General features: G+C 40.2%; 1 protein-coding gene across 1 annotated transcript in view; it reads right to left on the bottom strand.

Moving 5' to 3' along the window:
* Positions 1-27582, bottom strand: part of COG3 (component of oligomeric golgi complex 3) — an 88697-nt gene that overhangs the window by 5986 nt on the left and 55129 nt on the right. The window contains exons 16-22 of the mRNA XM_081114535.1: positions 26074-26163; positions 17539-17659; positions 15048-15136; positions 14810-14944; positions 10011-10086; positions 2450-2577; positions 1569-1667 (exon numbers count right to left, since the gene is read on the bottom strand). Coding sequence (XP_080970661.1) covers positions 1569-1667; positions 2450-2577; positions 10011-10086; positions 14810-14944; positions 15048-15136; positions 17539-17659; positions 26074-26163 — 738 coding nt within the window. The remainder of the gene's footprint in view (positions 1-1568; positions 1668-2449; positions 2578-10010; positions 10087-14809; positions 14945-15047; positions 15137-17538; positions 17660-26073; positions 26164-27582) is intronic.

Raw genomic sequence — 27582 nt, 5'->3', positions numbered from 1 at the left:
GATAGTGGTGAAGGTTGTATAATTTAATGACTACATGAAAAACCAATAAACTGTCCACATTAACGGATGAATTTTATGGTATATGATTTATATCTGAATAAAAAATGACCCATTTCTCCTCCAACTACCACCCCATCTTTTCTCTCTCCATATAAAAAAATCCCTCAAAAGATTTACCCACACTCTCTACCTCGAGTCTCTCTCCTCTCAGTCTCCATCCACTCCAATTAGGTTCTCACCAACCTTACCGCTTTCTCCCAAATTCTCTAGTTCTTACTATACTAAAATATTAAACTATACTAAACTTAAAATACCTATAGAATCAGCCTACTCCTAATACATAATAGGTTAAAAAGTTGCTGACTGGCCCTAACCGGTTTGGCTCAGTGGATAGAGTGTCGGCCTGTGGACTGAAGGGTCCCAGGTTTGATTCTGGTTAAGGGCATGTACCTTGGTTGCAGGTACATCCCCAGTAGGGAGTGTGCAGGAGGTAGCTGATCGATGTTTCTCTCTCATGGATGTTTCTAACTCTTTTTCCCTCTCCCTTCCTCTGTGTAAAAAATCAATAAAATATTTAAAAAAAAAAAAAGTTGCTGACTGAACCAAATGAATCACAAACTAAGTTCTATATTCAGTTTTCTAAAAACAAATGCTTCTAACATCTTATCTCTAAAATAATTTTCTTTTTCATTTGAAATGCGGGCCTCTTTTCATGACATTGCAAACAAAATTATTCAGCAACCTAAATACCACTATTTGAATCTTTCACAAACAGTTCATCTTAAACACAGCAACTTTCAATATTAGAAAGAATTAAAAAGCCACTGAAAATTCTAAAACTAAAAGGGGGCAGAAATAGAATGTTGGGGAACCAGGTAGTATTGTAATAAATATTAATCATGCTCTGTTAACTGTGGCTGTTTTGTTCTGATTAAAGACGGCACATTCTAACTTGGCTGGCAGCTGCACACAGGACCTGGAAGCTCACCTGGAAATGCAGCCCCCCCCCACCCCCCTTTGAAGCTGCCCATTATCATGGAAAGATTAACAACTTTGTTGCAGAAACCAGAATCACCAGCCCTTTGAAGATCCCCAGATCTTTTTGCATACCTGCAGGCCTTTGGAAATCTCCAGCCTAACTGCCCATTTGGCCCACCCTTTGGCTATTTCCCCATGTAACCCCAGCCCTTGCATATCACTAAGCCCTTTGAAGAGCCCCAGTCCTTTTGCATATCTGTAAAGTGCCCATATACCCTTTTGCCTACTTTCCTTTATACTTCTACCAATATAAGCAGCTGGCTTATGGTGGGCTGCAGAGCTGATTTTTGTGGATGACCTGTTACTCTCCCATGCTGCCGGCAATACTGGAATAAACGCTAGATATGACTCAACCCTGTCTCTGCTTAATTGGCTCGAGTAGTGACAGGCAGCACGGACCCACTGTTTGTCCAGTTACAGACCATCATCAAAAATTTGGCAAAGTTTGAACCTCTTGCTCATCAGAATAAAATATTGTACAGTATTTACTCAAACAATTAAATAACAAGAATCTTCGGACTATGGATTACCTGTTCCATAGTAGGACAAGCAATGATGTGGATATCTTCAGGACTGAACTCTTCCTTTAACAAAACATGGAGCTTCTGGAAGACTTGTTGAACATTATTCTTAGAAAGAGAAAAGGCAATCATATTAAGTGAGTCTCTAAAAACATCTACAGCCATTTAAACATGAAGCACTAAGAATATTAAATTGTAATTAATTGCCAAAATGAGTGGAGAAAATGTATCTTTCATGGGATTACCAAAGACATAGTTTGCACTTAATATTTCACATGCTAGCACAACCCAAGTAAGACTTATCATAGAATGCTTCCTGGAAAAACCAAACCATAGCAAGTCCTATCCCCCCAGAGAACCTTCAGCAGCAATTTCTTAACAAAAGGCAATCAGGTTCCCAGACACAAACTGTACTTTAAAACCAACCAACGTCTTGGGTAAGGATGTGAGCCCAAAACAGAGCTGGAGTTATGAGTTCTAAATTTGCTGACATTTAATCCCTTAGTGGCTGCTACAGCCATTTATTTCCATTACTCACCAGTAACACAGGCATAATCCCTTAAAGGCTGCTCTTTCCAGTGTTGGGCCACACATCCAATGCGAAGTTCTAATTATTTATTTATGTATTTATTTACTAATTTCTACTTTCAGGGAGAAAGTACTTCAGTGACAAAGTGAGGATGGGCGAACGGGGAGAGGTATAATCAGAAAAATGCTGCTTGTAAACCTTTCAAGAATCACAGTGATTATTAGTTAACTTTACCAGAATAGTATGCTAACAGGAAGAGTTATACTATTTTTAAGTATCTACAGGAATAGGAAAATGGTAGACAGGGCCAGAACACTTGAAGAGACTGGCCAACATTCAAATAAATTATCATGATACTCACCCTAACAGGTTTAAACAAGATGAACTCGGTATCTTTATTGGATAGGTACAATGACATACTTCTCAAGGTCAGAGGCAGCTTTGCTTTTATGGTCTTGTAGACGCTTGCCACAAGGTCACTAACCTTTGCTGGAAAGAAATTAACCTCATTTGTGTCACAAAGAAAAAGAGAAGAAACATTTCCATTTTAATTCAAAGGGGAATAAAGGGAGAGAAAAATAACAAAACAAAAAAAGACTATTTCTCCAAAGAATTCTTTCCCTTTTCTTGTTTATTTATCAAATTTAATCACAAACTCCATAAACATTAATAATCTTCTAAATACAAAATCCTAATTCCCAGGGCTAAGGTAGCAAAAAGAATTCCTTGGCATGCTTCAGTACATTTACTGGGGGTGTAATGTGGTTGGTGCCTTTGGAACTTGGAGATTAAGTGCTAAGGAAAATGAGTTTATTCATTTGCAGAACTGACTCACAGTAAGATATGCTCTCTGCCTTACAAGATCATTCAGAAAATATCCACGTACATTGAATGGGAACTAAAAATTCATTTGTTACATTCTTATACTGTATTATCAAAAAGGGAATAGAATTCCAGAAAATTCTAACTGAAATAATTATGTAGCCAAAGTGTAGTGTCTGAAAAAAAGTTAAAATGGAAGAGTAGCAATCTGTACAAAAGTATTTAAAAGAGGAAATTAACCTAGAAAGCTACAAAGGAAAAGACTGATTAATAATTTCAAAGATGCTCAACTTCACTCATAACTAAAGAAATGCATATTAAGATATTTTCAGATTAGCAAAAATTAAGATTGTGAATATCCACATTTGACAGGGGTATGGGGAAACAGACACCCTCATCCACTGATGATGGGAGTACAAATTGGTTCGACCTCTTTGGAGGGATATTGAGCAATGTCTAGCAAAATAAACAATACACATACTCTCTCAACCTTTCTACTGCTAGAAATTTACCTCGGAGGTACTCACAAAATAAAATATGTGTGTACAGGGACATTTCTTAAAGACTGTATGGAAAAACAAAAATACTAAAGATAACTTAAGTACCATTAATAAAAGTATTAAAAATAATTGTGCTACAGGGATATATTCTGTGCATCCATTAATCTGAATGGATGGAGCTGGATAGGTTGGTACAGAAAGGCCCCAAGCTACAGAGTAAGTTAAATATGCAAAGAATAAATATAATCTTATTTATGCAACATGTTTTAAGTCCATATAAGTTAGTATATACATAAATAATATGGGGAGGTCCAGCTGGCATGGCTCAGTGGTTGAGCGTCAACCTATGAACCAGGAGGTCATGGTTCGATACCCGATGAGGGCACATGCCCAGGTTGCAGGCTCAATCCCCAGTATGAGGCCTGCAGGAGGCAGCCAATCAATGATTCTCTTATCATTGACTAGAGGCCCAGTGCACAAAATTTGTATACAGATAGGGTCCTTAGGCCTGGCAGCGATCAGGGCTGATCTGTGGGCAACCAGCGGGGCGATCGGGGCAACCTTGGCCGGCCTGGCTCTGCCTGCTTGCCAGCCCCACCCCCCACTGGCACCCATCTTGGCTGGCCTGGGCCTGAGGGCTGGGGGCAGATCCTGCGTTGAGTGCCTGCCCCCTGGTGGTCAGTGCGTGTCAGAGCAACCGGTTGTTCCACTGGTTGTTCTGCCATTCAGTCAATTTGCATATTAGGCTTTTATTATATAGGATGTTTCTATCTCTCCCTCTCCCTTCCTCTCTGAAATCAATAAATATATTTAAATAATAATAAAAATAATTGGAGGAAATCATTACTCATGGTTACCTGTGAAAGGATTAGTTTGGAGGCGGAGAACAGAATTATTTTTCATTTTATACTTTCTCACAATTCAAATTTTATATCATGCTAAAAAAACTTTTTTTTAAATTGAGGACACGGTTGTGGTAGAGCAGGATAGGAAAGTGCCAATCCTCTCAAGGAGAAGAAATAATCCAGAAAGTGGTTATTTTTCATAAAATACATGAAAGCTCCTTTAAGACCATTAATTCCACAGGCTCTGGTTCTGTCATTACTAACACACTTCAACGTTCATTAAGATAGTTTCAGAGCCCTTGATCACCAAAAGGTGTGTTTGGAGCCTAGTAAATAAAGTACAGTAATCCTCCCTTATCTGAGGTTTTACTTTCCACATTTCAGTTACTCTCAGTCCACCATGGTCCAAAAATATTAAATGAGAAATTCCAGAAATAAATAATTCATAAGTCTTAAATTGCACATCGTTTTGAGTAGGGTGATGAACTCTCGCCATCCTAGCCAGGACATGAATCATCCCTTTGTCCAATGTAAAGGGTGTCCCAAAATACACGCAAGAAGTAATTTTGATAGAAAACACAGGTTTATAATTAAAAATTGTAAATTTTTTACTGATTCATAAAGTATACAGTATAGGGTTATGTATGAAATAGCATACATAAAAACTGGATTATCATGTCGCGATAGTGAGCACCATTAACTGTTATTGCCTGAGCAACCACATTTTCGAAGAAGAATGGTCCGATGATGCCTCCAGCCCAAAATCTGCACCAAACAGTGACACGTTGTAGATGCATTTGTTTCTCAACAATCACTTGTGGATTTTCTGAATCCCAAATGCGACAATTTTGTCGATTAACCAAGCCATCAAGATGAAAATGAGCCTCATCAAAATTCAGCCACATTTATGCAAAACGGTCATGGAAAATTTCAACAAAAGAGTGCATATGTGCCAGCAAAGCCGTGGAGGCCATTTACCCGATATGCTATTCCATACATAACCCTATACTGTATACTTTATGAACCAATAAAAAAATTTACAATTTTTAATTATAAACCTGTGTTTTCTATCAAAATTACTTCTTGCATGATTTTGAGACACCCTTTATCTACACTGTATTTGCTTGTTAGTCACTCAGTAGCTGTCTCCGTTATCAGACTGCCTTTTGCAGTATGGCAATGCTTGTGTTCAAGTAACCCGTATTCTACCTGCAGTGATGCTGCCAATTTGGATATGCCAAAAAGAAGCCATAAAGTGCATGTATGTGTAGGAAAAAGCATAGAATTTACAGGATTCTGTACTATCCTTGGTTTCAGGTATCTACTGGGGGGTCTTGGACTGTATCATCAGTGGATAAAGGAGACTACTGTATCCTCCAATTACAAAAAGATATATTTCCCAGAGTAAATTAACAAAATGACATCCTAATTTATAACTGGATCTCCTGTGAGTTTATCATGAAATGAACCCTGTAACCTGATCAAATCTGCATGAACCAGTAATGCTAGGTTTCTAGAGGCCTAAGACAACTCCCTCAATTGTTTTTGATGCTCCCATCTCAAAAGCTACAAAACCTGTCTTTGACATTTAAGTCTGGGCTTCTTGTATTACAGAGCAAGAAAAAGCAACTCCACAGCCAGCCCCAGTGACTAGACCAGTGGTGGCGAACCTTTTGAGCTCAGCGTGTCAGCATTTTGAAAAACGCTAACTTAACTCTGGTGCCGTGTCACATATAGAAATTTTTTGATATTTGCAACCACAGTAAAACAAAGATTTATATTTTTGATATTTATTTTATATATTTAAATGCCATTTAACAAAGAAAAATCAACCAAAAAAATGAGTTCACGTTTCAGAGGTTCGCCATCACTGGGCTAGACAGAAGATACAAGTAGGTAAACTCAAGTCCTATCAATTTATTTGCCAAGATCTCCTCACTTAGAAAAAAACAAAATGGGTTAAATAACAAAGCAGCAAGCCCTATTTTAATGTTTTTCTGTCAGCTCCCTTTCATCTTTACTAGTGACAACTCTAGTGATGCTTAAGAGCACAACACACCAACACTGGGGGTTCTATGCAGATTCCACTTGAGGAAAGGACCTTTCCAAAGGACACTATGCATCAAGCCCCTGGGCGTGGCTGCACTAAATATAAATATGCCTGGGCCTATTTGTTGGTTTCTATCTGTCTGAAGAAAGATTACACCCAAGAGTTTCATTTACTTAAACACTCAAAATAAAATCAGCTCCTATTTCGAGATAAGCTCTGTAAGTGACTGAACCTTGAGACCAAGGCCCAATTAATCCAAAGATGATTAGAATTCTTTCTAGAATCATGCTGAATAATGCACTAATGAGTCTGCTCCCGACCGTGAGGGGTCAAACAGGTGGTCGCCACCAGGTCAACCATGGTTAGAATTTCCAGTATTGTCAGTAAGACAATCTGGCTTTGTGTCTTCTGACAGAATGTACTGTAGCCTTGAGTACACTCTCTGTCCTTCAGTAAGGTGGCAAAGACCCCAAGCTCATACAATGAATGGAAGGCCTAAAACATGTCACAAAGTTCACTTGCAATAAAGCAAATCAATGCAAACTTATGTTGACATCAACAAAGTTCACATGGCAAATTTTTTAAATAATACCCTGTCTTCCTTTCAGTGCAATTGATAATTCTCTGCATTTACAAATCTTCCTAAGAGATACAGAGCTATTCTTTCAACTTCTTAGTTCTAATTCAACTTTAAATTAATATGAGGCAGCGCAACTGGCATAGCTCAGTGGTTGAGCATAGACCTATGAACCAGAAGGTCATGGTTCGATTCCCAAATGGGACACATGCCCCAGGGTTATCGGCTAGATCCCCAGTGTGGGGGCATGCAGGAGGCAACTGATCAATGACTCTCGCTCTTCAATGATGTTTCTATCTCTCTCTCCCTCTTCCTTCCTGAAATTAATAAAAATATATTTTAACTAGTGGCCCAGTGCATGAAATTTGTGCGGGGGGGGGGGGGGCGGGGGGTGTCCCTCAACCCAGCCTGCACCCTCTCCAATCAGGGACCCCTTGGGGGATGTCTGGCTGCCGGCAGTCAGACATCCCTCTCACAATCTGGGACCACTGGCTCCTAACCACTCGCCTGCCTGCCTGATCGTCCCTAACTGCCTCTGCCTGACTGCCTGATCGCCCCTAACTGCTCTCCCCTGCCGGCCTGACCTCGCCCCCAATTGCCCTCCCCTGCTGGCCTGATCGCCCCTAACTGCCTCTGCCTGCCTGATCACCTCTAACTGCCCTCCCCTGCCGGCCTGATCTCACCCCCAACTGCCCTCCCCTGCAGGCCTGATCGCCCCTAACTGCCTCTGCCTCAGCCCCCACCACCATGGCTTTGTCCGGAAGGAAGTCAGACATCCGGAATATGGCCAGTCAACTGGTCTAATTAGCATATTTTCCTTTTATTAGTATAGATAGATTGTATAGGATAGGACTGCTTAAATTGGGGGGGGGGGGTCTTTTTCAGCAGGAGGAGATGCTCTTGGCAGACAAAAAAACATAATCCCTATATCTGGACTGATAGCCAGCCATATGCACTACACTGCCAAACTGGTCATTAAAAAATTGAACCACTTTCTTACACCTTACACTAAACAGCTGTTGCCCTTAAAACTCCTCCTCAGTCCCCACCTTAGGTTCTGCCTTCGCAGTTCACTCAGATTAGGTTCTGATTGGTCGATTTCTATGCCAGTCAGTCAATAGCTCCGCCTCCTAGGCAGCCATTGGCTCCTCGCAGTTCACCCAGATTTGGTTCTGATTGGTCGGTTTCTATGCCAGTCAGCATCTCCAGACCTATCTCTGGGCCTGATCAGCAGCTGCCCCAGGCTGCTGACGAGCAGGCTGAACTGCTGACCTCTCAGAGAGAGAGAGAGAGAGAGAGAGAGAGAGAGGCATGGCTACTGGTGAGGCCCAGAGAGAGGCAAGGGCTGATCAACAGCTGCCACAGAGGCTGGGGATCAGACCCTGCTCTCTCCGGGCCTTGCCAGCAGCTGCGGCAGCTGCTGATTAGCCCCACCTCTCTCTCTCTCTCCCCGAGAGGTCAGCAGTTCAGCCCACTCACCAGTGCCCGCCCACCTGAGCCTGCTGCGCATGCAGCCTGGCATTCAGTTGTCCCTTCAGTCATTTTGGACATTACAGATCCTGGCTCTCTATATATAAATTGGTTAATTAACATGAGGCATCCATATATATAAAAGCCTAAGCAACCAAAAGACCAAACGACTGGTCAACCAGTCGCTATGACACACACTGACCACCAGGGAGCAGACGTTCAATGCAGGAGCTGCTCCCTGGTGGTCAGTGCACTCCCACAGTGGGAGCGCCGCTCAGCTGACCAACGCACGCCAGATGCCGGGCTCAGGACTGGCAAGCACAGCTGTGGCGGCACAAGCCTCTCCCGCCTCCGCAGCAGCACTACCGAGTGGCACTGTTGGCAGGTGCAGCGGGGCCAGGATGAGCGGGAGCGGTGTGGGGCCTGGCCCGGACTCAGGCTCCTCCCTGGATGCCTGCAGCTTCGCGCATTACTACATCTCTCGAAGGGTGTCGGACTGCCGGTTTCAGCCCAATCCCCACAGGCCAGGCCCTAGATCGGGCCAAAACCACCAGTCCAACATCCCCCAAGGGGTCCTGTATTGCGAGAGGGCACAGGCCAGGCTGAGGGACCACACTGGTGACAAATCCATGCACCAGGCCTCTAGTTAAATAACAATAACTGAAAATTTTAAAATGGCCTCAATTCTTTTTCCCAAAAGAAAGACCTGACAGGCATAACATTCATTTATGTGGAAAACCAATAATACTATAAACCTAATTCTAGATTATATGCTTATCAACAGTCAATTCTTTGTAGATGCTAAACCAGAATCATTCTTTGGAGCTCCCTCACAATGAGCAAAAAGCTTCCCTACCAACTTGGACACAGATTATCCCAAATTAAAACACTGCTTTTTTTCGCCATTTTGCCCTTTTTAGTTTCAGAGAATCACTATCACGGTAAGGGCCAGGAGAAGGACGGCCAAATATACCATCTAACAAAATTATTTATTCTGGTTTAATGGCAACTTAAAATATCACAAAATGTACCTAAAATAATGCACAAAGTTAGTCATGATTTTAAATGAGTAATGTCTAATCCTAAAGACAAAAAACAACAACAAAAATAATCTTCTAAAAAATGTACATTTAAGAAAGAGTAAGATTAGGAACATTTCAAGCATATCTGCCCACTCCCAACTGACACTACAATTTTTATTATTTTTCTCAAACACTCTAAAACTCTGAACAGAGGGGGTAGCTTGTATAAAATGATGAACAAAATAATGTACCACATTCCTTTATAATACTTGAAAATAGTAGCATTCATGCTATAATTTCATACTATCATCTATAGTATTTTCATCAAAGCTGTATAACACAATGAAAAATGGTTGTACAGAAACCAGCAGCCTCAGTGTCTCCATGTAAGCCACATTTTATTTTTAGCTGTGTGTGTGTGTGTGTGTGTGTGTGTGTAACATTCTTCCTTCCTTGAAATGCAGGTAGTAGTGGCCAATAAAAAAAGACCTGTCAGCTCAAAACTGCATTTTGTATTAAGCTAAACCACAGTAAGAGTAGGAAACCTACTCCAAGCTGTCAGAGCAAGGACTATATAAATGGAAATTAATCAATATCCTAAAAAAAAAGAAATCCCAGATAGCAAAATGTGAATACCTGGTTGTGCCCATGGCTGCTGTGAGAGAGTGTACTTGGGTCCTCCCTGACTGGCCATTGTTTTTAATGCTGAAACCTAGTAAAAGAGACAAAAAAAAGTTTCATTTCATTGATGACAAATTAAACTAGTACTTCTCTCAAAAGATATTTACCACTATTTAAACCTACCTATATATAGTCTATATATATAAAAGCCTAAGAGACCATTATGACAGAACGACCGGAATGACCAGACAACCAGCCGGTAGCTATGATGCACACTGACCCAGACCTTGCTGCTGGGGCCCTGACAGCCTCAAATCTGGTTCACCTATTCCCTGGATGCAGACAGGAGGAAGGAGGAAGCCCGATTCCTCATGGAATCAGCCGTTGGCTAGCTTGCTGCTGGGGCCCTGATAGCCCCAAATCCGGTTTACCCACAACCTGGACTCAGACAGGAGGGAGTGAGGAGCCCAATTCCTCACAGAATCAGCCATTGGACAGTGTGCTGCTGGGGCCCTGACAGCCCTGAATCTGGTTCACCCGCACCCCAGACCCAGACAGGGCGAGATGGCCCCGTTCAGCCCTAATCACTGGTCAGGCCTAGGAACTCCACCCGTGCATGAATTCGTGCACCGGGCCTCTAGTTAAAACATAATGAGTCTGGCCGATGTTACTCATGGTTGAGTGTTGACCTATGAACCAGGAGGCCATAGTTTGATTCCAGGTCAGGGCACATGCTTAGGTGGCAGGCTTCATCCCCAGTGGAGGCAAGTGCAGGAGGCAGTCAATCAATGATTCTCTCTCATCATTGATGTTTGTATCCCTCTCTCCCTCTCCCTTCCTCTCGGAAATCAATAAAAATATTTTTTAACAAATAAAAATTAAAAAATAAGTCTTCTAACAACCTAAGAATGTTCTCTACACACTCACACATTTTATTTTACTATGCAAGCCCATATCCTATGGAATAAAAGCCTAATATGCTAAGTGTCTGGTCGTCCAGTCATCAGTTCAACCAATCAAAGCATAATATGCTAATGATATGCTAAGGCCACTCAACCACTAACTATGATGTGCACTGACCACCAGGGGACAGACATTCGCCCGGTTGACCAGTCGCTATGACATACACTGACCACCAGGGGGCAGACACTCCAACTGGTAGGTTAGCTTGCTGCTGGGGTCCAGCTAATCAGGACAGAGCAAGATAGGCCAGACACACCCTGGAGCCCTCCCGCAATCCCTCCTCAGCTGGCCAACCTCTCACATCTCTCCCCAGCCCTGATCATGCACCGGTGAGGTCCCTTGGCCTGGCCTGCGCCCTCTCGCAATCCGGGACACCTTGGGGGATATCGGAGAGCCAGTTTCAACCTGATCCCGCAGGCCAGGCCGAGGGACCCCACTAGTGCATGAATTCATGCACCAGGCCTCTAGTATATTTATAAAATCAGTCCAAGCTTAAAACAAGCTGAGGATATTTTGTTGATGAGACTTACATCCAAATGGTAAGTACTGACACCTAAAAGCATACATCCAAATGAAAGATCAAATACTGTTTCCTTTCTGTACCTATGGATGCTGTTTTTCTTACAATCATTTATCAAGGTGCAAGCAGTGGTTGCCTTATAAAATGCCAACTATAATAAAAGAGGCACAAAAAACTTCACTTACAGATTTGCTTTTAAAAAATCATTTTAGCCTGGCCAGCGTGGCTGGAGTGGTAGAGCATCGACCTACGAACCAGGAGGGCACGGTTCAATTCCCAGTCAGTGCACATGCCTGGGTTGTGGGCTCAATCCCCAATGTGGGTGTACAGGAAGAAGCCAATCAATGATTCTCTTTAATCACTGATATTTCTATCTCTCTCTCCCTCTCCCTTCCTCTCTGAAATCAATAAAAATATATTTATTATAAAAAATTAAAAATCATTTTAAAGTTTTTCAATACAATACTCACTAGGGAAAAGGGAAAATCTGCTCCACAAATTCTAGGAAGCCATGTCTTAAATGATCATATATATCTGTGAACTCTAGTGCTTACATTTCATGCTTGTGTGTGTGTGTGTGTATGCATGTTTGGGATATATACCATATGCACATATGTATATGGTATATATCTTTACCTCTGACTCACTCTATGCCAACAGGACAGGGGAAGACCTAAATTTGGAGTAAGATAACATAAAAGGGATGCTCAGTCCTCTACTAAATATGCTGACTGGAAACTCAATGAGGAGCAGTTGAAGGGCCAGAGTTGGAAAAGGAAAAATGAGGCACCATAGAATGAGAAGAGGGGATGGAATTGTCTTCTCAGTGACGATTAGAGGAGGGTCTTTCCTTCACAAATCCCACACTGAGGAGAGTATGAAAGAGATGCATGAAAAAAGAGAGAGAGAGAGAGAGAGAGAGAGAGAGAGAGAGAGAGAGAGAGAGAGAGATGCATGAGCCCTTACTGGTCTGGCTCAGTTGGTTGTGTGTCTGGTCAGGGCACATGACAGGGTTTAGGACTTGATCCCCAATAGGGGGCGTGCAGGAGGCAGTTGGTCGATGTTTCGCTCTCATATCAATGTTTCTCTCTCCCCCTCTTCCTTCTTCTCTCTCTTAAAATCAATAAAAAAATTTTTTTAAAAAGATGCATGACTGCCCTACCCGGTTTGGCTCAGTGGATAGAGGTCCCAGGTTCGATTCCGGTCAAGGGCACATGCCTGGGTTGTGGGCTTGATCCCTAGTGGGGGACTTGCAGGAGGCAGCCTATCCATGATTCTCTCTCATCATGGATGTTTCTATCTCTTTCTCTCCCTCTTCCTTCCTCTCTGAAATCAATAAAAATATATTTTTTTAAAAAAAGATGCATGACCAGCTTAGCTATATTTAGGTCCCCACTATAGACACGCAGTATGTTCATGGAGAACCATTATATAATTCAGACTTGGAATACATATTTCTACATAAGCCTCTAATTTTTAAAAAATGTTCATCATGTCCAGAGTCTTTTAAAATACACAACTGTATAGTACTACCAGATTTATCAAACTTATACTAATGTCAGCTTGGAGAATCACATCAGTCAATTTTCATTCTCTTGATTTCAAGGAAACTGTACTTTTCTAGAAAAACCCTTTAATCCTAGACTTCATCATAATCAACTTGTTTCTATGGGAAGTTTCACTCTGCTGATGTTATTACAAAATATTCATCTACAATATTTCCCACCAGTATTAATGCAGAATCTTCTCCCAAAAAAACAGGGTGGGGCGAAAGTAGGTTTATAGCTCTGAGTACACAAAACAGGTTATTTTTGTATTATTATTTGTTAATTATTGTATTATTTTCCATACAAACAACTATAAACCTACTTTCGCCCCACCTTATACAAACTATAATCTATAAGCTGGTTATACATTAGTAAAAACTATGATGACTTATGAATAAATTACAAAGTATCAATATCTGTACCATTTTTTAAAAGTTGAAACCTAGGAGGAAAACATTTCCACCATCTCTTTGTAAATTTACATGGTAGAGAACGATCTCTCTCTCTCTCTCTCTCTCTCTCTCTCTCTCTCTCTCTCCCCCCCCCAAATACTTGATATGAGTAGACTAAAAGCCACTAAACAGTAACATGCCCCAACAATAAATAAAGAGTAGTTTGACTGGTTTAACATTTCTATATTTGCTTTTTTGGTAATTATTGTTATTTAAAACTATTCTATTCTGTTTTTATCTCAGGCTCAGGTATTAGTGTTGATGCCTGCAACAAGTCACTAATGAACAATTTGCTTCGCTATCTCCTGGTCATTTCATAGATACATCTTGTCTCCCAGTTAAGACTTAGTTAAGTAAATTTGAGAGAAAAGTCTGTGATACTTCTATTCTTTTTATGACGTTTTCTAATATAAGTCTGGACAAGCAGTAAAGGCTCAATAAAGTAAAGTTAATTTCAAGATTTTTTAAACATCTTTATGAGGAAAGTCCTTAGTAAAAACACTTAAATTTTTTTTAATGATTAGATTGTAACAGGAAAGTCAAAATAGTCATGATCTGAATTTTTCAGTGGCTGGCATTAGATAGTTAATGGATTTTAGCTAGGAGACAGAGAAAAACAGATGATTATAAACTCATATATCTGGTGATTAACAATTCAATGAGCCCTGACCAATGTTGCTAAATGGTTAGAGCATCTGCCTGCACACTGTAGGGTCTTTGGTTCGATTCCTGATCAAGGGCACGTCCCTGGGTTGCAGATATGATCCCCAACCCTCAGCCCCAATCAGGACTCACGAGGGAGGCAACCAATCAATGTGTCTCCTTCACACTGATCTTTCTCTCTTCCTCTCTCTCTCTCTCTCCCACTTCCCTTCCACTCTCTAAAAATCAATGGGAAAAATATCCTCCAGTGAGAATTAACAAAAAAACACAATGCAATGATACAAAATCAATTTTCAATTATCCGTGCAAAGGGAAGGGAGAAATAGCATGTAAAACAAAGAGGAAAATAGTTCACCCACTTAACAGGAAGCCCTGATAAGCAGGACTGCCATGCAGGTGCTAATCTAGGAAAAGTGAGATTCCCAGACCACATGCAGATACTCTCAATGTAACACAGGTAACCAGAGGTCTGCTATAAGCAGTTTTTATCTAAAAATTCAAAACAAAAAGCTTCTATAAAAAGAAACAAGGTGATGTCCTAGACGAAATCATTAAGACTTAGGCTCACTATCTCTTTCTGCCAGAGTTTCACAAGAGAGTAATTAGTTGAAAAAGAAATCTAGGGAAGAATTCAAAATTACTTTACCAAATATGCACCAAGGTCTATACCTTTGTCATGAACTCCTCCAGCTGCTCTACAAACTGCTTGGTCTGCTGTTGAATGAACTGTTCACAGGCCGATTTCAGATGACGGTCTACATCTTTTTTAGAGTCAAGATAATGTTCTCTTATCTCAGGAGTGCCCTAAAAAAGACAATTTCCTCCTGCTTTTGCATGCTTAAAAATTACCAGCTATGTAAAGAATGCCACTTATCTCCCACCACAAATGAAACAGATTCCTTCTTACCTCCAACAAGAACTCTATTAAGGCGTTGTTGCTATTCAGCCTAAAAAATCTTGGAACAGTCATAGGGTTCAAGATTTTAAATGCTGCATCTGTGAAACAAAATTACTCATCCAGTGAATATGTACAATTTCAAAAAAAAAACTGAGTTACTGTTTCAGAGTGTTAATAACATACACTAGTTCTCTATTACCACAAAGTAAGAACAGTTCGGTTTCACCAACTCATCTCCACAATGACATTGAGATTAGTGCCAAGATGGCCACGGTACCCACATATCGTTATTTTCTAGAAATCAGAAATGCAAAATGACTATTAAACTTAACTATTCACTTATAGAAAAAAGGAAACTGATAAATGGTAATCGATACCTGAAAATTTCACTGCTTTACTCTTATAATGCTTAATAGTTTGTTTTTTGAAATATTCATATACTTACCCAGCTTCTTTTGCTAAGATCCTGGCTGGCACAGAAATTTATTCATTTGAAGTAGAGTGAATAAACTAATGTGTCAGCCAGAAAGAAAACACCAAAAGGACATATTTACCCCTTAACCTCCAGACCAACTAGATCTATATGAAGTATTAATCGAGGTCTCATTGATGTTCAAATGCAATAAGATATAACATTAGTCATGAAAGGTTAGAGGCTTAAAAGTAAAGATAGCAAGTATTATTAAGGGATAATCAGAAAAGACCATTTTTTTTGCTTTGCTTTGCCAGAGAGACTGGAGAAAGCAAAGCATGCAGTGCTTCCAACTGTAGTTTTACCACAATTGCACTTACTGCCCTGAACCTGATCTTACTGAAAAAGAACTTGCTATCAGATCCAGTGTTCAGAGTAAGGCTTTAGTAAATGCCTCTTTGTGTCTGTTCTCTTTCCTACAAGATAACTGACAAAGTGTCTGCAATAAACAGAATCAAATCAGCATATGGTAGAATTACATATACTTTCGAGAAAACATACTTTAAACCAATATTTGCCAAAATTTTAGGATATTTCATTTTCTCACACCTCAGTGGATCTATACTAGAACCCAGCAGCAACAAATTATGAACTTTTAAAAGTGAAAGAAAGTAGATCAGCCCACCACTACAATAAAGTAAGGACTCTCAGTGCCTGGCATTCTTCAAGGTTAAGAGCACTATTCCCCCATCTCACATTGAAAAGAAAGAAGAAAATCCACTAGAATGGTTGAGAGACAGAAGCTTCTGATGAGAATAAGCTCTAGAAAAACTATGCATTCTCTGAGGATAAAGGCCAGAAAATTGGGCTGCTGTTTAAAAAAAAAAAAAATCACCAAGTATATGAATAACACCCAAGTTTACTATCCAAATTCCAACAGAACCAAAGAGCATTCTTTGTGGTGGAAAGACAAGAGCATTAAGAAAAAAAAAAAAGAACAAACTGTTTTAATATGACTCATGATGAGACCACGTTGGTTCTCAGGTGAGTTAAATAAAGTCTACTAATTTATAGACACAGTCATTAGGGAACGACCTACTACTACCCTTGGAAATCCTATATTTGGAGTTCCACTGAACCACAGAATACAGAAAATAATTTGAGTGACTGAATTTTCTCAATTCCCCCAAGACATAAGAGAGAAGTTCATTCATCACATAAATGAATGGCTTAAGTTATTAGAGCTCAATTCTCTTGAAAATGATTAAGAAAAGATAACATTTAGATAATTTTGTAAGTAATTAAGAAAAATGAAGGATATGTGTGGTATATTCTTCACTGCTTAAAGTCAACATCTTAAAAAATAACTACTTTGATCTTTTAGAAATCATCGCTTATTAATTCAGAGACAAATTAGAATAGATGAGGCATCTTTCCCAAAATGATCCTATATTACCAACTCAAGATCCTATCTACATTACTCAACAACCAACTGATTTAACAATAACACAACTTACATTAAACACCTTAAGTTTACATATATTTTCATTCTTAATGATCTTAATTGATTTGATAACCTGGTAAAGGTATCATGATATGTTGATTATGCTCATTTTACCTGGCATAGGAAAGCTAAGACACCTATTCAAGATCACGCAAGAGCCAGGAAATATTGAGCCAGAAACAGAACCCGGCTTTTTCAGACTCAGATAAATATTCTTCCCTTTACCCAGGGAATGTTAATGGACTGACAAACTCAATGTTTAAAGCCATCCCAATTAGCTGACACTGTAGGTAGCTGTTATACTGATCTTTCATTTTTTAACTGGTTATGGTAGTACGTGGCAGAGTCTAAGAGAGGTAATGATATATTACAAACTGAAATGCTCAGATATAGTTCCCTTCATAAAGGAAATACAGCAAGTTAGATGTAATTAGGATGCTCAGTTTAGTATAAACAAGTGACATGCTTAGCAAGCACAGCATGCAAAAAAATTGCAGATGAACATAAAATAAACCTATACCCTGTGCTGATACATTTGGACAGGTCGAACACACCCAACTGTGCCAGCCAGGACAATAAAGTACCTCTAGTTTTCTTGAGGTCCAGGGAAATTTCCTTAATGGTGAATTCAGTGTGAAATGGAGCAATTTGTTCACGAAGAATCAACAGATGCTTTATTAAAAAAAGTTGTCCATCAACCTGAGTCTAAATAAGACAGAAAATGTATGTTATCAGATTAAATAAAAATATGAACATATAAAAAACATATGTTATTAATCAATGTTAACCTAAGTTTATGAGCCCTAACCTAACTTTTTTACCCTTAGCATAACTTTATGGCACCAACACTCCTTTGTTGTGCAACGAATTCTCCCCATATTATACAGATTAGAATTATCTGGAAAAATCTTGCTGCAAACTGTTACTAACACTGTTACCAGCTCTACTTAGCATATTCTAGAAAGTAAATCTGACAGAAGGTTGTAAAGCAACACAGAAAGAGAAGTCAAACGTATTTTAACTTGGTGCAAAAGCAGAAGAGAACACCAGCACAGAGCAGGAAGTAAAATAAAAGTTCAAAGTGTGAGCACAATTCTGTCCTCCCATGCCTTTCTAGCTTCTCTTCAGTAATGCAGCGTTCACTATTTGATCAAAGTGGTTTCAAAATCCAGAACATCAGAAATACTCATATTTATACAAAAGTACAAAAGGAGCCTCCAAATGTACAATGATTTGGGCTTGCCATTGTGGATTATCCTGCCACCAACAGAGCACTGGCTACCTATACCCTGAAAGTCTCTGCATCTCCTTTTGTCCTCATAGGACCCATCCACAAGAGTCTGTGATTCAGCCTTAGTTCTCAAAGCCCTGACCCAAAGAGTGAATAATCATAGCTCTCACTTCAGAAAAGAGCCTCTACAAAACAAGAGCAAGGCTGGTTGCTCCTCCTCAAAATAGAATCCTACCTTGAAAATATTTCAATGAAATTATACTACACTAGAGGCCTGGTGCACAAAATTCATGCACTTGGGGCGGGGGGAAATCCCTCAGCCTGGCCTGCACCCTCTCACAGTCTGGAGCCCTCAGGAATGTCCAACACGCGGCATAGGCCCACTCCCCCCAACCTCTGCAGGAGGCAGGCCTAAGCCATCAGTCAGACATCCTTAGCAAGGTCATGGAGACAGGAGAGGCTCCAACCACCACTGCTGCACTCGCCAGCCGTGAGCACATATTCTAGCTGAGCGGCGCTCCCTCTATGGGAGCGCACTGACCACCAGGGGGCAGCTCCTGGGTTGAGCGTCTGCCCCCTGGTGGTCAGTGCACATCATAGCGACCGGTCGTTCTGCCGTTTGGTCAATTTGCATATTAGCCTTTTATTATATAGGATATTATATATTATACAGGGAAAGAATAAAGGGGCTGTGAAACAAAGTGACTCCTTTATGGCCTCTCCCCACCTTCTAAGTACACACATAAGTATGACTGATGGAAACTACCTTTGCACTTGGAACAGAGCATTAGCTAAGTGGGGAATGCTGCACATTTTGAATACTTGCTCTCCTTTCAAAAGAACTAGCAACTCCAGCCCTGGCCAGGTGGCTCAGTTGATTGGAGCGTCGTCCTGTACACCAAAAAAAGGTTGCAGGTTCAATTCCAGTCAGGGCTCATACCTAGGTTGTGGGTTCAATCCCCAGTGGGAGTGAGTTTGGGAAGGCAAGCAATTGATATTTCTCTCTCAAACGGAAGTTGCTCTCTCTCTCTCCCTCCCTCCCTCCTTCTGAAATCAATAAACATATCCTTGGGTGAAGTTTAAAAAAGAATAATAAAAATAAAATAAAAAAGAACTAACAACTTCAATGGACAAAATAATACAGTATAGATTCAATTTTCTTTACTGATCCAGAACAGTATCATTTTAGTTTAATGATATAGTAGATGCTCAATTTAAGTATACAAGAACAATTTCTTGTCTTAAAAAACTCTCTTAGACATTAAGTGATCATTTTCACTGATGACTTTTTAAAAAGTTGAGGAGGAATTGGAATCTGGTTCTCCAGCATATTTGTCAGTTCGGTTCAAATGAACTCTTATAAAAAATTCTCTGCAGATTTAGATGTTTTCTTTTCATCAACATTTACTTGACATAGTCAGCAGGATTCCAAAGAAGCCCACCCAGGAGCACCCTGCAGATTTGGACCTGGTGCAAAGCAAGGTACAAGCAAGGGCCCATTGTGCCCCACCAGCTCTCCACTTGGCATCGGATGAACTTGGGTGAGTTTCTCTCAGAATTCTGGGCCTCCTTGCTTCAAGTAGCAGGCCATGACTTTATTTGAACTGTTCTTAGAAAACCCTCAATGTGGTAAAGGTTGAGATAACTAAAGCAAAAGGGGAAAATGGGGTGCTGCTTTTACTCTCAGCTTTTTAGGTGATTGCTTACTGAGGATGTGAACAAAATCTTCCCTGGTTAAATGAGAGACTGAACTCTCTTTAGCTCCAACAGAGAAAGGACATTTGCTTCCCCAACCCAAATAGCCATTGGGGTGATGATAGTTGTTCAGACCCTGAAACCAGCGTGGCAGAGATGGGCGCCGGGAGTCGCCCAGTGCAGTAGTGTAGTTGACCCCAGAGAAGCCTGGGAAGAAGGGCAGGGTGTCCTGCAATTTCACCTCGAGAAAAGGGATAGAGAAGGGCCTGTGCCTTGGAAAGCATCTGTTAACCTCTCTCTGGCTCTTGCTTGGGTATTCTTAGGCGACTAATAAACTTTGTGGGGTTGCCTGAGAAAAATTTCCTCTAGGGTGTAAAGTAGTCCCTATAGGGATATTCCCTGCATTTGACTCAAGCACCACAAGGGCTAGTTTTTCCTAGAAGATTGTTCAGACTTTACAGATCTCAAAATTAACAGGGGAGCCCTGGCTGGGTGGGTCAGTTGGTTGGAGCATCATCCTGTACACCAAAAGGTTACAGGTTCGATTCCCAGTCAGGGCACATACCTGGGTTGCAGGTTCGATCCCCAGTAAGAACGTATACAGGATGCAACTGATTGGTGTTTCTCTCTCACATTGATGTTTCTCTCTCTCTCTCGCTCTCTCTCTCTCTCTCTCCCCCTCCCCCTTACTACCTCCATCCCTTCTTATAGTTCTAAAAAATCTCTAAAAATCAATAAAAACATATCCTCGGGTGAAGATAAAAAAAAAAATTTTAAAGCCCAGTTGGTGTGGCTCAGTGGTTGAGGGTCAACCCATGAACCAAGAGGTCACTGGTTCAATTCCCACTCAGGGCATATGCCTGGGTTGCAGGCTCGATCCCCAGTAGGAAGCACGCAGGATGCAGCCAACTGATGTTTCTCTCCCATCAATGTTTCTATCTCTAGCCTTTGCCCTTCCTCTCTCTCTAAAAATCAATAAAAACATATTTTTGAAAAAAGAAAAAAACAAAAACAGCCCTGGGGGTGTTTCGAAGTGGTTAGAGCATCGGCCCACATGTCATCGGTTCCATTCCCAGTCAAGCTGGGTTGCAGGCTCAATCTGTTTAGGAGGCAACCAATCCATGTGGCAATACCTGAATGTCTCTCTCTCCCCACCTCCATCCCTCCCTAAGAATCAATGGAAAAATATCCTTGGGTGAGGATTAACAAAAACAAAACAAACAAACCACAAAACACAACAAAAAATTAACAGGGGAAATAATGCCTCTGAGACCAACAAGTCCTACAACAGTCAGCCTCTTGTTAATACTAAGATAGCCAAGATGAGAATCCTCTGATACTTCTAATCTTTTGCACTCACAATCAGAAAAAGCGGGCTATAAAATTAGGCAGAAAGAATAGAAAGCATACTTAATTGGTCTCTCAAAGCTTCAAAAAGAGGATTTACATAAATGGATCAACCTATGATGTCATTTAGGTGTCCACCCATTCCTTTGAGGTATTAAAATGCCTGTCCTATTTTAAAAGGGGAGCCAGCCAGTGTAGCTCAGTGGCTGAGCATCGACCCATGAACCAAGAGGTCCCTGGTTCAATTTCCTGTCAGGGCACATGCCAGTTGCAGGCTCAATCCCCATGGGGGCCATGCAGGAGGCAGCTAATAGATGTTGATATTTCTTTCTCATCAATGTTTCTATCTCTCTCTCCCTCTCCCTTTCTCTCTAAGTCAATAAAAACATATTTTTTAAAAGGGGGGAAAGGTCATTTGGAACTTGACTTGTCAAGGACAGATAGAAATTATAAGTTTCTCCAAAACAAAACTTGGATCCAACTGTTCTCTGTCTGAGTCCGTCTATGTATGTCTATATATGTAGTAAATGTGAAATAATTTTCTACCTCTGGATGGTATTGTTAAAACTGACTTAAAAGCAAGTGCTTGTAGGGATTGGGTATTCTAAAATTCTCAGACATACAGAAAATAACTCAAATGCTTTTCATGTTCACATATCTAAAATTAATCCTTAGTAAATAAAAGCTAGTTTAAATTTGTTGGTTTAAGTAAAACAGACATGTCTTTATTTTACCTGGGCTTTACAAAACTATGAAATATGTTTCTAGAAGTTATAAAATGTCCTCATAAATCTGCTAAGCTAAAGAATGCAAATTGTTTACTTCTTAATTTTCATTCAAAATTGAGGTTTTAAGGGTTAAAATCTCAATATATATAGGAATAACTTTGCAGTGTACCAGAAGGGCCCCTGGAACACCTCAAAGGATTTGTTTTTTTATGTTAAATTGCATAAGAAACATTGTAAAATAATTGATGAAAAACTTCTAGGGTATAATATATGGGTAAACAATGATCATAAATAATATACTAGTAGTCGAGGCTACAGGAAACCCACAACGGCTGGTTGATTCTTTTCCTAGCTCCCTGGCAAGCCCCATTTTTTGTTTTTTATAATCCTTTATGCATCATTGTGCATCTATGAGCTGACATTATTGAGAGACATCTTACGCTATTGCCAAGGTTTGATAGAGTCACTTAAAGAAAATACCAAGTTGATAAAGGCTTCCTTTCACAGTGAGCTCCCAGGAGACAAAGATTTAGATATTGTTTTTTTGAAAGAACATCAAATAAAGACGCTCCCCAATCTCACTGGAAGAGAATTTATCAGGAACATAACCACAAATGGACAGCTACCGACCTCTGACACTCGCCTCCACCTACAATGGACATCAAAGACTCCTCAAGGATGAGAAGCTGCTAACATCAGAGATAGACAGCTATTCCAAAACATCAACAAGACCTGTACATCTACTGATTGATGTTGAACTCAGGATCCATTTTGCTTGATTGTCTCTACTTGTATGCTAATGATATTAGTCATAATAATAGTTACTGGTATATTTGCCTAGCCGGTTTGGCTCAGTGGATAGAGTGTCGGCCTGTGGACCAAAGGGTCCCGGGTTTGATTCCAGTCAAGGGCACGTACCTCAGTTGCAGGTTCCTCCTCAGCCTGGGGCCCTCCCTGGTCAGGGCTTGTGCAGGAGGCAACCAATCGATGAGCTTCTCTCACCTCAATACTTCTCTCTATCTTTCCCTCTCTCTTCTACTCTCTCTAAAATTCAATGGAAAAATATCCTTGGGTGAGAACTTTAAAAAGTAATAATAATAATAGTTATACTTGTTCTTTATGTTTTTGTATATAGTTCAACTGTTATGATTACTAAACATGTATAAGAACACTGTTAAGCCCAGCCAGTATGGCTCAGTGGTTGAGCATCAACCTATGAACCAGGAGGTCACAGTTCAATTCCCAGTCAGGGCATATGCCTGGGTTACAGGCTCAATCTCCAGTAAAGGGCGTGTAGGAGGTAGCCGATTGATGATTCTCTCTTATCATTAATGCTTCTATCTCTCTCTCCCTCTCCCTTCCTCTCTCTGAAATCAACTAAAAACATATAGAGATATTAAAGTACTTTTTAAAAAATCACTGTTATACTCTTTTCATGGCTTATGTAAATGTTATACTAGATGCCAAATACAGAAAAATAGACAGAACTTGGCAATTAGGCAAAACTCAAACATGAGAGTTCACAGAATAGAAATGATCCAGTGTTTTATTCACAATGAAGCCCATATGACCTAACTACCTTCCATTTAACTGTTCTTTCCTTTTTTGCGAAAAATTCAGCCTCAACTCAGATCCCATGATTATGGTATTGCCTCATCCCCAAGAGTCAATAAGAGAACATCGACACTGAGCCTTCTTAGGAATGAGCCTTCTTGCGCTGTGAGACTACACTGTCCAACCAAAAGGTTGGTCATCAATGCATCCTTTGGATTGATTTATAACCAAAAGGGGGAACTGTGGACAAAAAAAAAGGGGGTTCAATGGAAAGTAACCTCAGGATCCTCTGATCATAAAATCCTAACCAGGAAGGTCATAATGGGTAGTTATGCCCCAGGAATACAACTTCTTTACTAAAAGGCTTATTTTTGTCTTAAAGTCCTGTCCCTTGTTTCTGTGAATCTAGATGAACATACTTTAAAATGCCTCTTTCTAGACTCCTCTTTCTAAGATGTAACCACCCTCAAGAGAGCAAATAATCTTCTGTCCAATAATCCAATCCTCATCTTGCTTTCTCCCACCTCCATGTAATCTTCCCTTACATACCTTTCTTAATTTCGAATGCATAAAAGAAACTGCAAAACTGTTCTTTTTCAGAGCATCTGAGAACTTACTCCCTGACACATGTCATCAGTTTGGCTCAAATAAACTCTTTTTTTTTTTAAAGCTGAAAGGCAAAAGTATACAAACTCAGCCATGAAAATAAATTTGCTAATGCTTACCAAACTGAGGGCTCCCTCATACATACTTACACCCCTTATAATATGTAGAAAACAGAATGAGATAAAAGAGGCAATGAGGGCAAAGACTGACTAATCAAAAGGCTCTTAGCTCCTCCCTTAAAAAAAGAGGTACAAGAGGACATAAGCATATGAACTTTTTCTAAATTAGGATTTTTTCCTTCTGATCCAATAAATGCATGCTCATTGTAGAAAATTTGAAAAGTTAAATAAAAGTGTAGGGGAAAGGAGGAAAAATCCACAGTCACTCAAAAGCTTTCAATGCTATATTTTTCTAATGTATGTTTTCATTACATACTTATGTATATTTCACCTATTCTAAAAAATATGGCCCTGGCCAGTGCTGCTAAGTGTTTAGAGCATTGGCCAGCATACCGAAGGGTTGCAGGTTCAATTCCCGGTCAAGGGCACATCCCTGGGTTGCAGGTTTAATCCTGGCCATGGTTGGGATATGTGCAGGAGGCAACCAATCAATGTGTCTCTCTCACATCAATGTTCCTCTCTTTCTATCTCTCTCTCTCCCCCTCTCCCCCTGTCCCTTCCACTCTCTCTAAAATCAATGGAAAAAATATCCTCTGGTGAGGATTATCAAAATCAGACTTGGAAATATTTTTAAAAACTTAAACCTGCCTGCCTATAACTTAACTTCCCATCCTCTTGTAGTGCCCGTATCAACATGTCATTTCCTTCCCCATTCCATAAATGGGAGAACAATAGTGGTCACAAACAAAGGGAGAACTTTCCTAGCAACTGGGTCCCAATCTCTTTTGTGAGAAGGTATTTTTTTAAATTTGTCTAAAGCCTTGAAGTTAGAAATCAAGTTTATAGCCGAAACCGGTTTGGCTCAGTGGATAGAGCGTCGGCCTGCGGACTGAAAGGTCCCGGGTTCGATTCCGGTCAAGGGCATGTACCTGGGTTGCGGGCATATCCCCAGTAGGAGATGTGCAGGAGGCAGCTGATCGATGTTTCTCTCTCATCGATGTTTCTAACTCTCTATCTCTCTCCCTTCCTCTCTGTAAAAAATCAATAAAATATATTTAAAAAAAAAAAAAAAGACTATCTTTAAAAAAAAAAAAAAAAAAAAAAAAGAAATCAAGTTTATAAATCTGGAAGACCAGAAAGGTTAACAAGGTTTGAATACTCCAAGCAGCAAAGAAATCTTAGCTGGAAACAGCCCCACAGTTCCCTCCCTGTAGACAGCGGTATTTTAAGTGAAGAGTCAGCAGAGCAACACTTTCAACCATGCTGTACTTCTGGGGAAAATCTCAGGGGCCGTGGAAGAAGCACATGGCAGCTGTTTTCAGCCCCGGATCCCTTACTGATTAAAAACTGTAAGTCACAAAGTCATGGCAACGAGTTCTATCATATAGCCCATGAGCCACAATTACCTGTCTTCCAAACTAACTGGCTGATTTCCTCCAAGTGAGGCCATTTAAACTATTTAAAACACCAATGTAAAATAAAACATCATTGTAGGTATGATTATAATTTGCTATGTTTCCTTGAAAACCCTGTTTTGGTATTCTAAAGAAAACAGCAATCTAGCACCTCTCCACTTGCTAAGGCTATAACAAGAAACTTTTATCCTATAGAATTTATAACCTAATTATTATTTTTGGTGCTTTAGCAAACTTAGAGTTCTCTTACACAGTATCATCTTTATTTAGCACTACAATGAAATTCTAGCTTCTCTCAAAATTAAGTCATTAATCAAAGAAATCCTCCTGCCAAAATGCCTTTATATGTATGTGCCTATACATAAATGCTGTATTCCCCAATGTTATTAAAGGTAACAAGGTTTCACCTAACGCTTCATCAAACCTTGTTTTTGCTGATAGATTCTGATGCTCCAAGTAACGACTGAATGCAGGCAGACAAGGCTTCCTGTGATAATCCTTGGAACACTGCCCTCTGGTGAAATAAAAGAGAAACATCACCCTGTAGCACTTGACAAACAAAAAAAGATCTTAAGTTGAGTACAGGGAGGGATTGGAATCATATATATTACTGGCAACATTCCTCCTGCAATTTCCTATTCTAGATCAACCTTTCTAGACCAACACAAAGTTTCGTAATTTGCATTTCTCGAAACACTCATGCGGCCCTTTACTGATATTTCCAGAGCACCTATTTCATGCCAAACTTTGTGCAGGTGCTAGAAGCACAACCAGTGGTGGGGAGACAAGGCTGACGTAGTTCTGACCTTATAGAGTTCTCACTCCAATATGATCTCATGTTGCAGGTTGTTTTTTAAAAATTATAAAGCCAAGCCAGCCAGAGTGGTTCAGTGGTTAAGCATCAACCTGTGAACCAGGAGGTCAAGGCTCGATTTCCGGACAGGGCACATGCCTGGCTTGCAAGCTTGATCCCCAGTGAGGGGCATGCAGGAGGCAGCCAATCAATGATTCTCTCTCATCATTGATGTTTCTAATCTCTCTCTCTCCCTCTCCCTTCCTCTCTGAAATCAATAAAATAAAAATTTAAAAAAATACATATATATAAAGCCAATTTTAAAACAAACCCTCAATAAATCAACTTCTAAAAATTTATCCCAAGTAATTAATGGGTAGTGTATTGTAAGAGTCATGTATGTAGCTCTTCATCACAGTATTATTTAAAAGAACAAAAAACTGAAATAACTTAAATGTTCAATAATGAAGGGGCTGACAAATAAAATACTAGTAAATCTAAATTATAGAACACTGTGCATGAAATCAAAAAAATGCTAAAGGAGGTCATGTAATCTTATAAAATATAATTAAGTTTTAAAAATCAGGTTACAAAATAGAATGTTAAACATGATTCCTTTTTTTTAATCTTTATTGTTGAACGTATTACATGTCCCCTTCTTTCCCTCACTGACCCCCTCCAGCCTGCCCTCCCCCCACCCCAGGCCCTCACTGCCCTGTTGTCTGAGTCCTTGGGCCATGCATATATGCACCCACCCACCACCATTAACTTATGATTCTTAAATTAATTCTGTCATTTCTCTATCTTCCCAGAGGTGTGGCATGCTGGTCTGGGCAGGGACTCCTGTCAGTCCCTTCGCTTCCCTCCCTGTATCCATTCCACCCAAGATGGGCTTGAGATAGGTGAGTATGAGAAAAATATTTATTAGGCCACAGTCCTGGGCCCTGGTCTATTCTTTATGCTATGGTCTTTTTGGTCCCTCTCTTCTGTATCCATGCTGCTGTAGTAAGAAGAGATTAGGGCTCCCTTTGCTAGGTCACTGACCCTACTTTACGGAAGACTGAAGACCCTCTCTTTCCCCTGCTCAGCCTTCATGGGGTTTTCACTGGATTTTTCTTTCCTCGCCTTTGATGGGTAAGA

This window comes from Myotis nattereri, assembly GCF_964212035.1.
Source record: "Myotis nattereri genome assembly, chromosome: 2".
In the NCBI taxonomy this organism is placed as follows: Eukaryota; Metazoa; Chordata; class Mammalia; order Chiroptera; family Vespertilionidae; genus Myotis; species Myotis nattereri.
This window is presented reverse-complemented; position numbering and strand designations above follow the sequence as displayed.